Here is a 14,546-nt window from a genome sequence, read left to right as displayed (position 1 = left end):
CAACTGATTCTTCAGTTTAGATTGGATTTTTCTTCTTGGAGTAAAATTACTCATTTTGTAGGCAAAATAAGCTGGGATTTATATATAAATAAGCCTAATTTCCTCCTTCCTTTTCACAAATAAAAACCGATTACAATTTTTGTATATGTATGTATACATTAAAATTATTTTTGTTGTGTTTAGAAATGTATAATATTTTGATAAGATTAAACAAAATGTTATGAATATAAAATGTTGATTTAAATGGGCTGAATCTATTTCTTTAGTTATATCCCTATCCCTTATTGAAGCACAAATCTAAAAATATTTTGGGGTGAGTATGTAGTTTTGATATTGAATCTTAGTCCTTATATGTGGTGAAAATAAAGCAAAATTCAATTTTTATTAGATAATTGGATATATTAACATGATAGTAAATTGGAATTTTGGATGATAGGGAAACTTGCAAAAAAATTGTACAGAATTAGATTTAAAAATTTATTTTATTGTCTAATGAATACTGAACTTAATAATTGTAATATAGTTTAATGGGTATAGAGTTTCTGTTTTGCAGGATGAAAAAAAGTTCTAGAAATTGGTTGCACAACAGTGTGAATGTACCTAATAATAACTGAACTGTACAATTAAAAATGGTTAAGATGATAAATTTTGTGTATTTAACCACAGTTTTTAAATTTTTTTTTTAAAAAAAACCTTTTCTAAAAAAAAAAAAAAGAAAACCTTATAGAATGCACATCCCAGAGTGAGCCCTAATGTAAAATATGGGCTTCAGTTAATAATAGTAGTATATTCATATTGGCTCATCAGTTGTAAGAAATATACCACACTAAAGCAAGATGTTAAAAATAGTGGAAACAGAGCCGGGGGGGGGGGGTTGTGCATGTGGGGAGGTATACGGGAACTGTCTGTACTTTCTGCTCAATTTTTCTGTAAGGCTAAAACTAAAAAAAATCTTAATTTAGAAAAGAAAAAAGCATAATAGGAAGACAAATCCTAGTTTCTCCCTTTGTTTTGCATTGGTGTTGGGTGTCAGGAAATGTAATGACTTGCTTAGTTGAAGAACTTAATTAAAAAGAAAACCGTTTTCTTGACAGCCTTTCTAAGGGCTCACAGGGCTCTTAAATTACAGTATTTGGCAGAGAGGAATTAGAAGATCAGAGGAGAGAAGGTGAGGCCCAAAACAAATTGGCAGAGCGACAGTGACAGCACTGTGGTTTATTTATAAATAGCTCTGCTAGTTATAATGAGAGCTAGTGTTTTCCATATTTTCTCGTTTTCTATAACCCGATTTCCTTTGACAACAGGATAGGGTGCTTGCACTATCACCGTCTGCTTCAGGCACCTGGCATTTCTGATAGTCTTCTGAATCTTAAATTTGAAAGGAATTTTTCATTAAGTTGTCTAACCTGTCCAAAGTAGCATCCGTAGCTGGTGCTCATTTAGTTTCTACTTTTGAACATACAGGGATTGAACACACATTGTTGTAGGAAGCGGTCCATTCTTGTCACAGAATACTCCTACTTCTTATCACACACTTCTTCCTTATGAAGTGAACATCTCTGTCTTTGTAACTTCTGCTGTTCTTATTTGTCCACCACTGCAGCACAGAAGAAGTCTAACCATTTAGAGAGTGCTGTTACTTCCCCCTTTCTCCTTTGTTTTCCAGGTCAGCATTCCCATTATTTTAACTATTCTTCATTTGAGAAGACCTTTGTTACTCCTGTTACTCTCCCCTCCCAGGCACATTTCCAATTTCTCAGATTCTCTCAAAATAGAGCTCTTAAAGCTGAACATAATTCTCCAGAAGGAGGCTGTTTAATGTAGAACACCAGGAGTCTGTTATTTTTTGTAAGACTGTTCATTCTGTTTGGTAAAAAATTATATTTGTTCTGTAGCAACCATGTCATTTTTAGGACCATGCCAAACTTTGATTAGACTAAAGTTCATAAGTTATTTTCTTGTGAACTGTGGTTCAGCTAGAATCATACCTGTGCAGTTGATTTTTTAAATGTTAAGATTATTTGTTAAACATTTATTTTAATATTTAAAAATAATTCTGGAGAGTGTTTTTAAAATGCATTTTCACCTGTGTAATCCCATTTGACTCTTGTAACAACCCTTTGAGCTAAGTAAAAAACCTATTATCCTCTTTGTTGTAAAGATGGAGAAATTTGTGATTAGAGAGGCTGACTTACTAAGGTCACATAACTTTTCGAGTTGGGAGAATCTGGGACTCAGTCTCAGATCTTCTGACCCAACAATCTTTGTGTTTATATATATATATATATATATATATATATATATATATATATATATATATAAATTTATATATATATAAATTTGTGCAAACTGTAGATGTTTCTAAGTAAATGAAGACATTGTGAATAGGAATATTAATCACCATTCCATCCTCCCTAGTGAGTTGGCAACATTTTGTTTCCCTTAGGGACAGTATTTGAATCCAGTGTCAATTCATTTCCATGTTCATTCAGCACTCAGTTCATCACCTTTTATGAAATCCCACATCGCCCTTGTTAATTTTGTTTGACATTGGGATTGTCTTACATTTTCAATTTTACTATAAGGGCATGAGAATTCATTCTGTAAGTATCTCAGTTTTAGGCAATGTTGTTATTTGCTAGTCTCTTTTTCTCTATATTTTCCTTCTACTTATTCTAACTGTTGTTGCCACTTGTTACCTTATTGTTGAATTTTGTCTCTTTTCCAATACTGCTTCAGAATGTATAATAATTTTTAAAATTGTTAATAATAACAGTGATAGTAAGGACTCATATTATTTACCGGCCACTGTTCTAAATGTTCTATGTCTATTAACTTGTTTAATCCTTACAGCAACCATGTGAGAATAGGTACTGTTATCTTTATTTTATTTATTTATTTAGTATTTTTTTTATTGGAGTTAGATTTACCAACATATAGCGTAACACCCAGTGCTCATCCCATCAAGTGCCCCCCCTCAGTGCCCGTCACCCAGTCACCCCATCCCCCTGCCCACCTCCCTTTTCCCCCCACTACCCCTTGTTCATTTCCCAGAGTTAGGTGTTTCTCATGTTCTGTCTCCCTCTCTGATATTTTCTTATCGTTATTTTAAATTGAATTATAGAGAGGTGAACTCACTTACCCAAGTTTCCTTAACTAGTGGTAGAATTGGAATTTAAGAGTCCAACCTTTTAAATGACTTCTCTCTAGCTAGACTCTTCTCTTTGTCACTCAGACATTTCTGTCTAAAGGGCAATTTTTTCCTATGTTTGTGGTAATTGACATTCTATCCCTATATAATCTTAGGCATTTCAACTTTTTTAAAAAGAATTTATTTATTTATTTATTTATTTATTTATTTATTTATTTATTTATTTATTTATTTATTTATTTCAGAGTGAGAACATGCATGGGCATATGAGTGATTGGAGTGGTGAGAGGGGTGGGACAGAGAGGTGCAGAGGTAGAGAATCTCAAGCAGACTTCTTGCTGAGTGCAGAGCCTGAGGTGAGGCTCAATTTCAGGACCGTAAGATTATGACCTGAACCAAAACCAAGAGTCTGATCTGTAACAAGCAGAGTCACCCAGGTGCCCCTGCATTTCAACTCTTAATTATAACTTAGTAAGTCTTTTTTACTATTCCTCTTTCATTCAAAAATATTTATTGACTCCTTACTCTGAGCATGAAGTCAGTAGCATCTTAAGTCTGTCTGGGTGAGTTTGCAAAGTTTTTCTTCACAAATATTAATTTTTGAGCCTTGAAGAATAAGTATGTTTTCAAGGCCAAAAAAAAAAAAAAAAAGAAGAAGAAGCCATCTCTAATGTGTAAAGATTAGTAAGTTCAATTGCTCAGAGGTGAAAGACATAGCACCTTTGAGGAACTGTAAGTAAGTTAATTTAACCAGAAGTGTAGATTTTATCAGAAGGCAGTAGGAAGATCATTGCAGAACAAAATAAATTTTTTTTGAGATTTTATTTGATAGAGAGTGAGTGAGCACAAGCAAGGTGAGTGGTAGAGGGAGAGGGAGACTCCCTTCGGAGCAGGGAGCCCAGTGTGGGGCTCCATTCTGGGATTCTGGAATTATGATCTGAGCTGAAGGCAAATGTATAACTAACTGACTGAGCCACCCAGGTGCCCCTAAAAAAGTTTCTTTTTAATAGACTTTATTTTTTGAGCTGTTTTAGGTTTACAGCAAAATTGAGTAGAAGGTACAGACAGATTTTCCTTGTACCCTCTGCTTCTACACATACATAGCTCCTTCCATTATCAACATCCCTCAACAGAGTGGTACATTTTGTACTGTTGTACCTATATTGATACATCATTATCACCCAAAGTTTAAGTTTACATTAGGGTTCACTCTTGGTGTTATATATCCTGTGGGTTTGAGCAAATGTAATAATGACATGTATCCATCATTACATCCATCATTATATAGCATTATACAGAGAATTTTCAGTGCCCTAAAAGTCCTCTGCTTTGCCTATTAATCTTTTCCTCCCTCCTAACTCCTGGCTAACTGCTGATCCTTTTACTGTCCATAGTTTTCCTTTTCCAGAATTAGCCTTTTCAGACTGGTTTTCTTTCACTTGGTAGTATTAATATGCATTTGTTTTCCTGCATGTCTTTTCATGGCTTCATAGCTCATTTTACCACTGAATATTCCTTCATCTGGATGTACCACAGTTCATATAATCTCTTTACTTACTAAAGGGCATCTTGGTTGCTTCTAAGTTTTAGCAATTATGAATAAAGCTGCTGTAAATATTCATGTGCAGGTTTTTGTGTGGATGTAAGTTTTGAGTTCATTTGGGTAAATACCAAGGAATGTGATTGCTGAATCATATTGTAAGAGTATGTTTAGTTTTGTAAGAAACTGCCAAACTGTCTTCCAAAGTAGATATACTATTTTGCATTCCCACCAGCAGTGAATGAGAGTTCCTGTTGCTTCACATCCTCGCCAGCATTTGGTGTTGTCAGTGTTTTGGATTTTGGCCATTTCAAAAGGTGTGTAGTGGAATCTCATTGTTTTAATCATTGAAGAATTTTAACATGAAGTGACACCAAATTTATAAATGCCTGAAAGGTCCATAAGAAAGCATTGTGGTTCTTAAAAAGGAGTGGAGTCAGAACTAGAGGAAGAGTGATTGGTTATGAAGCTGTTGCAGTGATTTAGCTAGACATGAAGAGGACTCTAGCATTGGTCCTGACAGTAGGGATGGAGAGAGATTTAAAGGTACTTAGAAGCCAAAATGAAAGCACTTCGACTGAAAGTGTGTGATGAGGGAGAAAGGAGTTTCTCTATCAATTCTGAATGCCTTTAGGGGACATTTGGAAATGTATGGGGGTGTTTTTTTGATTGTCCTAATGACTAAGGGTTTCTTCTGGTATTAGAAGGGTGCTAAATGTCCTGCCATGCATAAGTGGCATTCTTCACAATGCACAATGATGTTTCTATTGAGAAACACTGTAGGATGAGGACATTGAGAGAAGGCATGCAAGTCTGTAGAGGAAGATAATGAGTTCAGTTTGAGTTCTGTTGAATTTGAGCTGTTTATGGATACCCAGTTGAAGTTGTCCTTAGGTAATTAGATACATGAATTTAGAACATAGAGATAAAGGATTCAGATTTAGGAGTTGTTGAAGACAGTTGAGCGTATGATGTGAAAAAAGGTAAGGGTTTGAAAAAATCTGCGGGGAGTAGAAATGGTTATTGCTGACATACAGTATTACAGAATACCAACATCAATGGATGAATGGAGGAAGGGGGAGCCAGTTAGAAAGACAGAGACAACAGAGGGAAATAATAGAGTGTTATCAATTAAAGCTGAAAGAAGTGACAGTACCATCTAGGAGGTGTATTCAGTTTTGTCCAAGATGGCAGAGAGCCAGGTAAATTAAGGACATCAAAGTATTCATTTGGCAACCAAAATTAAGGACATAAAAAGTGTTTATTTGGCAGAGATTACTTTCAGTAGAGTGACAGAGGTACACGCTAGTTTATAAAATTAAGAGTGTGTGGGAGGTGAGGAAATGGGGCAATGCATGTAGGTTACAAAAAAATTCTCTTCTTTTACAAGAAGAACCTTCCATTCAACCATCATACACATATACTTCCACCCTTGTCAGATTCTTTTAGTGTATCAGCTGACAAATGGGCATTTATAGGTGTCTCTTGGTTTGTAGTTATTTGAATATCTCTGTTTCTTATCCTTATTTTGTGAAAACTAATTGAAAAGGAACAAAATGCTAGCACTAGTAATAGGCTTATTCTCATAAATTTAATACACTTAAAATGAAGAAGGAAGTCAGTAAACATGCTAATAACAGCCACTGTCCTGTGCTGAGCCAGACAGTTAATATGTTTAGTTGGTAAAGAACAAAATTAACCTGGAAGGAATATTAGCTATAGAGCCTTCAAGATCGCAAGCTTAAGAAGATATTATGTTAGAAGTTGGTGTCATATTTCTAGTTTTCTTAAAATCTGGGGATCTGAATTTGACTTTTAGACTTGCTTTCAGGAGCATATTATGTATGAAAGTAGAAGACTCCGTGTACTGTTTCAAGATTATCTGTGAAGGAAAAGAGAAAAAGGGTAGCTAGTTAAGGGGATAAGAGATCCAACAGTTTTTTTTTTTTTTTAAGATAAGTGCTGTAACCTGAGCATATTCCTTCATGAAGGGGCAAAAGCCGGAAGACAGGGCAGAATTGAAGATGTAGGGAGAGAGGAAAACTAATTAGTAGACAAGATTCCTTGAAGAGGCAGGATGGTATTGAATTGAGAACAGTGGTGTTAGGCTTATCTTTGGCTAGGAGAAAAAAGTGACATCTTTTCCACTGAGTTTGAAGGAAGACATAATGATGGATTTGAAGGTAAGTAGTGCATTTGCACATGGAATGTAGGAAGTTCATTCATTCATCAGTTTGTGAATGCGTACTGCGTCTGCTAGTTTGGGGACATGCAGTTCCTATCCTTGAAGAGGTAAAGGTCCAGTGAAGAAGGGGGATTTTCTGCCTTATGGCCTGTATATTATTCTTTGAGGTACAATGTGAGTCTTTTTGGAGTCTTTCCTAGTCTGAGGATATCGGGAGTGGTTTGGAGATTGTATCTAAAAGGACTTTTAAGTTACTTGGGATACAATTTTTCCTAACCTGGAGATGGATATTTACTCATAAAAGCTTGGTACTTTCTTAACTAGTTTAGTTCCTTGAAAGAGATCATAGCTCTTTCTTTCTGTCATGACAGGTATTGTACTCTGTCACGTAGCAATATGGCTTCACTCTGCTCCAAACCCAGTTAAATAGCCCTTTTATATCATCATCACACTTTTCCAAAAGCAAATCTTAGTTGATGAATATTAATTTTTAAATCAGTATTCTTAGTAACTCTGAAATTGGGATCATTCTTTGTGGAATGCGGTCCTTTGCATTACAATCTACCTTTGCATTACATTGGTGGTTCTCAGCCTGGGCCAGTTTTGCCTCCCCAGGGTAGCTTTGGCAACGTCAGGAGACAATTTTGGTTTTCACCACTGGGGGTAGCATGGAGTTGTGGATAGAGGCCAGGGATGCTGCTAATGTCATAAAATACAGGACAGTCTTCCACAACGAAAAATTATTTGGCTCCAAATGTCAAAAGTGCTGAGGTTGAGAAATGCTGATGTAAATTAACATTTTAATACTGATCATCTACTCAAGTATCCTTCTCTGCATTATCTAATGTAGGCTTCAGAAACCCCCTGTGAGGTAAGTGGTATTCTTCTTGCCCTGAAGGTGAGGCAGGCAGGATACAAACGTTGGTCTTACCTGTACACAAAAATTTTACCGACAGAAGTAGTCAAAAAGTTTTTAATTTAATTTTTTTAGGGCTATCTTTGGTCTTACCTGGTTTTTTTTTTGCAGGGATAAATATTCATGGAATTTGAAATACATAATTTATTTTTAATATTACAGATCTAGAAATGGCCATTGCCTACTGGAATTTAGTGCTTAATGGAAGATTTAAATTCTTAGACTTATGGAATAAATTTTTGTTGGTAAGTTCATGTTTTCTGCAGCTCCATCTTTTCTCTACATTTTTACTTTGAAGATAAATTAACATTTTTTAAAGCATGACTAACTCATCTTAGAGTATGTAGTGGACATAAGACGAGAAATTTGATTACTAGATTTCATTACACAAGTTGTTTTGCATTCTTGGGTTTAGTATCATTTGGGCTGATGTGTTGAAACTCTTTTTAGTGATTTGAATGTTTTTTGCTTGTTTTTTTAAAAAATAGGAACATCATAAACGATCAATACCAAAAGATACTTGGAATCTTCTTTTAGACTTCAGTACAATGATTGCAGATGACATGTCTAATTATGATGAAGAAGGTAATGAAAGTTTTTGTCTTACCAATTGTGTTTTTGTTTTTACTTCTTTCATACACTCTTGAACTTCTTGTCTACTTCTGCTTTTCTTGGAGTTGGATTTCTGTCTTCTGACCTTTTATTTGTGCTCTTCTGATGTATAAAATGCCTTCATCCTCTTTACCAGTCTATATTATTTTTTTTCTCTAAATACCAACGCAGTGAATCTTGTCTTCCAGAAAGGCATGAATGATAGTTTTTTTTTTTTAAGATTTTATTTATTTATTCATGAGAGAGACAGAGAGAGAGAAGGCAGAAACACAGGCAGAGGGAGAAGCAGGCTCCATGCAGGGAGCCTGACATGGACTTGATCCTGGGTCTCCAGGATCACACCCTGGGCTGAAGGTGGCGTTACACCACTGAGCCACTGGGGCTGCCCTGAATAATAGTTTTTATCCATGTTTTAGATTTTCAGTTTACTCATTACTCTTCTTAATGTACTTTGTATTTTTTACTGTTATATCTGTTTGTCTTGTCTATGAACTGGATTGTAAACTCAAGTTTAGTGACTGTCAAATTTGAAATGTACTTCAGCTGCCTACTGATCAGTAAATGATCACCAATTGAATTCTTTTCTGATATTTTTTCATGTATGTAAAAAGATATTACCATCCACCAGGACCTGTGCTTTTATTTTTTTAAAATTGGCAGTGATTTACATTGATTTACTCACACATCCTTACCTAGCCCCGCTGGAGAATTAGCAGGATGCATTTTTGAGATTGTTGAATAGAGAGGTACTCTTTGAAAAATCTCCAGTGACCTTGGCCTCCTTAAAAGTGTCCTGTTTAAAAAAAAAAAATGGGGGGATCCCTGGGTGGTGCAGCGGTTTGGCACCTGCCTTTGGCCCAGGGCGTGATCCTGGAGACCCAGGATCGAATCCCACGTCGGGCTCCCGGTGCATGGAGCCTGCTTCTCCCTCTGCCTGTGTCTCTGCCTCTCTCTCTCTCTCTCTGTGTGACTATCATAAATAAATAAAAATTTAAAAAAAAAAGTGTCCTGGAACTGACTGTTTAACCAGAGATACTATTTTTTTTCCTCTGTTTTCATTATGATGTACAGTCTTCACTAACAAGTGAGAAATCTTTAATCCTGTATATGATTGATGATAATTGTGCTTTCTGTTAGGTCTTACACAAAACTGGAGAACTTCCTAATTTGGAAGTTGGCATGTGGATGTGTAGAGGCATGCATATATGCAATTTAAAATCTTTTAGTAATTTATTATCATGAAATAGGATTTGATACTTGCTGTTGATTTCTCCTGTTAAGTTTGCCACAGAATGCCTGGAAACTTTTTTCCTCCTACATAACTATGCTCGCAGTGCTGGCCGTGTGCCCTTACAGCATGGCTATTTATTAGGCTACCTACCGGTTCAGTGGCCTTTGTGAAAAAAAAACATGATATTATTGATTGATTACCAGAAGAGTTGTTATTTTTATTCAGAGGATAATCAAGTTTTGGAATAATAGAGCAAGGACAATACAAAACATATTTTAGGTAGAAACTCTAAAAAGCTAGAATTTTAAAGTCTTATCAGTGGGAATATTTATAATGATATACTTTAACTGTTATGGGGAAGGTATTTTAAAAAGTAAAGGATTTTCTTTATAATGTTAGGTTTATTTCTGCTTTTCTTCGCTTCCTTGTTCCCATACTTTTTTTTTTTCCCCCTAGGAGCATGGCCTGTTCTTATTGATGACTTTGTGGAATTTGCACGCCCTCAAATTGCTGGGACAAAAAGTACAACAGTGTAGCACTAAAGGAACCTTCTAGAATGTACATAGTCTGTACAATAAATACAACGGAAAATTGCACAGTCAATTTCTGCTGGCTGGACTGAACTGAAGATCAATCCTCGCAATTCAGACTGAGGGTTGTGTCAAAACTTTAAGGATACATCTTGGACCATATCGTATTTCATTCTTCTAATGGTGGTTTGGGCTTGTCTTCTAGTCTGGGCCGCTCTAAACATTTATAATTCCAACATTGTGGATTTCATCTTATATCTGTGGACCATCCTAGTTTATTCTCCCATAAGTCGTAGAAGCTTTATGGTGATTATTTTGAGGTTTCCATTCTTGCATAAAGCACAATGCTGTCTTCATCAGAAAACAGTTTGGCATAAGAATTAAACATATGAACATCACAAACAATTTATAAAAACTTCTTAAATATATGCTTTGGGCTAGTTGCAAAGACTATGCTGATAGCACTTCCAATGAGAGTGATATATTTAAAGTGTACCGGATCTGGAATGGTGTTTTGGTTTGGGGGATTTTTTTTTTTCCTGGCAAATCACATGTATTGTTGATGTGAGTAGAGTAACTGATGTCAAAATAACCAACGTGAAAATTTTTTAGGATAACTTGGTGTGCCTACCTGAAAAATATATTGTGTTTCAGACCCTCGATTTCAAAAGGTTCCACAGAACTAGTCTGCACTTATCTTACCCATGCTTATATATAGTTGTCTTACAGGGAGCTTTTATTTAGAAAATGCATAATGTTAGATTCTACTCCTATCTACATTATGCACTACATAATTGGATTTCATTATGATTTTCAAATGCTTATATGCCTGTCGAATAAGTTAAACTATTTAATTTGTTTAGAATGTTTTAGACTGCTACACAATACAATATTCTAAATTTAGGCATGAGGGTTTATTTTTGTTTTGTTTTTTGTTTTTGTCAGCACACTATGGAACACAAATGAAATTCTCTTAATTTATAAGAAGATAGTAGGAATTAAATTTTGAAAATGGTCATGATGAGCCATGAAGTTCAATCCTTATAGGTACTGCATTCAGACAAATAGTCCATTTTTGATGACTTCTTATTTTGTTGAAATTGCTTTAACTGCTAATCACTGTGGTTGCCAAATACTTACTTCAGGAGCAAAAATTTTCAAGCAAGCATGTACTTGATGCAAAATACCAATCTGGCTTTTATTTTTGTAAATTATTTAGTTTCTTCACCTTGTTTGTTTCGTTTAAATTAGCTCAGTTTTCACATCAAAGCAGAATTCTATCTTGTATGTATTTTTTTCATTACAAGACCCATGAACTGCTTTCATGCTGAAAATGCCTCATTTCTCTTTTCACTTCCTGACACGTGAAGGGTTTACTGCCTTCTTAAACATTTCTGTAAGGCAAGTAAAAAAAAAAAAATGTAAAATTTCATACATTGGATGACTTTGGTGTTTAGCAGGACAAGATTTTGCTTTGTATATGCAAGCAACTCTCTAAGGTCCTGTGTTAAAATTATCAAAGGAGTGTACTTCAGAATAGCAGTATGTTTTATGTAGATGTGGAAATGATTTTAAGAAACAATGACATCTTATAACTACTTTTTATTTACGTAATTTCTGAAATTGAGCTTACCCCATAGATACTATATTAATATTCCAATCATAACTTTAACTCAAGAATATAATTCTACCAAAAGAATATTTTGAAAATTTCTATTCAGGTTACTGGAATTGGTTATTTTAAAAAAGAAAAAGAAAAGAATCCTGCTGCTTTCAGTATTTCCTGATTTCATATTTGTAAATATAAAGAGGAACTTCAATTATGAAAAATTTTAAAAGATATATATATATGTACTATTTTGTTTTTTGTCTTGAAGATTTTGAGTTATGGTATTGTTTTCAGATTGATTAATTCGAGTATGCTGTGTTTTAAAATGAGATCCCAATAGCTTTTTTTTTTGTTTTTTTTTTTCAATATAAATGGTTTTTCTTAGAAGTCTGGTATTGGTTCATGGCTTAGTGCCTTTGGGTTTACAGACTTTTCCTTTTAAATTCAAGACCTTTTTCAACAAAATAGTGTTTGTCATCATTTTGGTACTAAACATTTATAATTACTGTGTAATTATAAACAAAAAATACATAAAGCTTTGAATATAATTATGTAGCATAAAAGTTAAGGTTGTTCACTCTATGACGGCATCTTAGAATTAAACAATACTATTACTAGGGCTGAAAAGAGAAGACTGGTTTAATGTGGTGTGATTATTTTGAGGATAAATGTCTGGTTACAGGGAATATTTTATACTAAAAAAATACGCATATGGCCATGTATGTGTGTGAGTGTGTGTGAGTGTGTCTGTGAGATTGACAGGTTGGAAGAGACATACATGCTCACACACACACACACACATGCACACACACACACACACACACAACTTGAAATGCTTTAATTCATTAGTGTTTCAGTCTTCATTTTGGTCAACTCCCCAGGCTGATTCTTTGTTTTAAATTGAACCACAGGTACAATTTCCTTTTTGCCAAATGTCAATACAGGTACACATTTTAAAATGTAATGCTTTTTAATAGTAAAGTGTATAAAATTAGAAGTGCCCACATATAAAAAGACTTGAGATCAAGATTCTCTTTAGTGACTATCATCTGCATATCTCTGTAAGTTCAATTGTGCTTCTTACAATCCCTGTCATATTACCAACAGAGGCAATAAAAGCTTCAGTGAAATTGCCATGACTAAATCTTTTCACATATTATTTCAGTGTAATATTTTCAAAGACTAAAATATACCTTAAACTTTTCCAGGAAGAATAATTATTCATGGAAAGAGCATTATAATGGCAAGTTTTGGGAAGAAAAGACATGCCAAGTCTTGTTTACTACGTTTTTAAAATGTTTACAACTATACTGGGCTGCTTTATTTAATTAACAGTACTGTAGTTGTGTAATATGGCATTATAAGTGTGTGTTCTTCATTAGACTTTTAAAAGTTTTAATGAGCGAAAGTAAAATAACATGGGAAATTTTTTATATAATACCCTTACTGGGGAATTTTATTTAAGCAAGGTTATACTATTTTTTTTTCCTCAGAAAGATTTAAGCGAATGAAGTGTTCATCTATTTTTTATTTGATGATAATCAAGGAATTCGAGTAGTTGTAGCTAGTTTAATGTGCACTTTGCTTAGATTTTTAAAAACATGTTAAGACTACGTATTGTAAACCTGTAATTTTACATATGAATGACAGAAGAAAGTTAAACCTAATGAAAGAATTTTGGAATGAAAAAGGAAAGTGGTGCTGGGGAAATATATTAGAGTTCACAAAGTATGCCTTTGTAAACCTGAGTCAACTTTTAGCAAGAATTAATTTATATAGTTCTAAATGTTAAGTTGTATATTTAATAGAAAATAATTATTTGGCACCTCAGCAATTTTCTTTAAATGTTACTTTATAATACTTTTAACAATATGATTTATATTGAATACATAGATGTTTTGATAAAATTTTATCAAATTTGATTATGTAATGATAAAATGTTTTTAAAATGTGAACTATTTAACTAATATCTTAATAACTGAGGACACAATACCTGAATTGTGATTTCTACATAATGTGATAATTAGGGTTCAAATTATGGCTCATCATTTAATTGATTATAAACGAGTATATTTTAAACTATTTACTTGCCTCCATTTTTACAGTCATATAGCAATAATTTCTACTTTTATTTTATAGAAATGTGAAGTTATATATCATGATATCTTTACCTTTGATTTCTGAGGGGAAGGGGTCTATATTTTGTAGTTAATATAAACTTGAAAATTCTTAATAGTACAAATCCCCTTTTCCAGGTTTATCCATCCTTATTTGTGGCCATTTTGGTTGAATATTTGCTTGATTTGTATCTGTTTCTGGAGGCAGGTAGTGCTGGTTTTTAAAAAAAATCATAATACAGATACATAAATGGTTTTACCAGAGTATTCTTGCCATCTTATTTTCTTTTACTGCCTTCTGGGTAATTGGCATTTCCTGCTGACCAACTTACTCATTTAACCACTTTCCACTAGGCTCAATGTTCTGTGTTAATGTGGCTTTTGGCTTTTCTTTGGTTGATCTTTCTTTAAAATGTGACATAAATAAGGAAATTATGATAAAAGGTACACAACATTTGTAGTTGATGGAATTCCTAAAAAATAATGTCTTTATGGAGTTTTAAAGATATTATTTTGGGAATTATTTTATAATTATCCATTTTAAAAATTGAGATCCCCAAAAGTATATTTTTATTTTTTTCTATTTATTTATTTATTTATTTATTTATTTATTTATTTATTTATTTATTTATTTATTTATTTATTTATTTATGAT

At 33.7% G+C, this 14,546-nt stretch overlaps 1 protein-coding gene across 5 annotated transcripts in view; it reads left to right on the top strand.

Annotated features, from left to right (window-relative positions):
- Positions 1 to 14,156, top strand: part of DCUN1D1 (defective in cullin neddylation 1 domain containing 1) — a 32,173-nt gene extending 18,017 nt beyond the window's left edge. For 3 of the 5 annotated variants that reach the window (XM_055308069.1, XM_055308065.1, XM_055308070.1), the window contains 3 exons: positions 7,955 to 8,037; positions 8,281 to 8,377; positions 10,092 to 14,156. In XM_055308069.1, coding sequence (XP_055164044.1) covers positions 7,955 to 8,037; positions 8,281 to 8,377; positions 10,092 to 10,171 — 260 coding nt within the window. In that variant the 3' untranslated portion in view covers positions 10,172 to 14,156. Of the gene's footprint in view, positions 1 to 4,926; positions 5,009 to 7,954; positions 8,038 to 8,280; positions 8,378 to 10,091 lie in introns of those variants that run through there. The other 2 variants (XM_055308066.1, XM_055308067.1) reach the window with 2 other exon arrangements.
- Positions 14,157 to 14,546: the final 390 nt, after the last annotated feature.

Source organism: Nyctereutes procyonoides, unplaced genomic scaffold (genome assembly GCF_905146905.1).
Source record: "Nyctereutes procyonoides isolate TBG_1078 unplaced genomic scaffold, NYPRO_anot_genome, whole genome shotgun sequence".
Lineage (NCBI taxonomy): Eukaryota > Metazoa > Chordata > Mammalia > Carnivora > Canidae > Nyctereutes > Nyctereutes procyonoides.
This window is presented reverse-complemented; position numbering and strand designations above follow the sequence as displayed.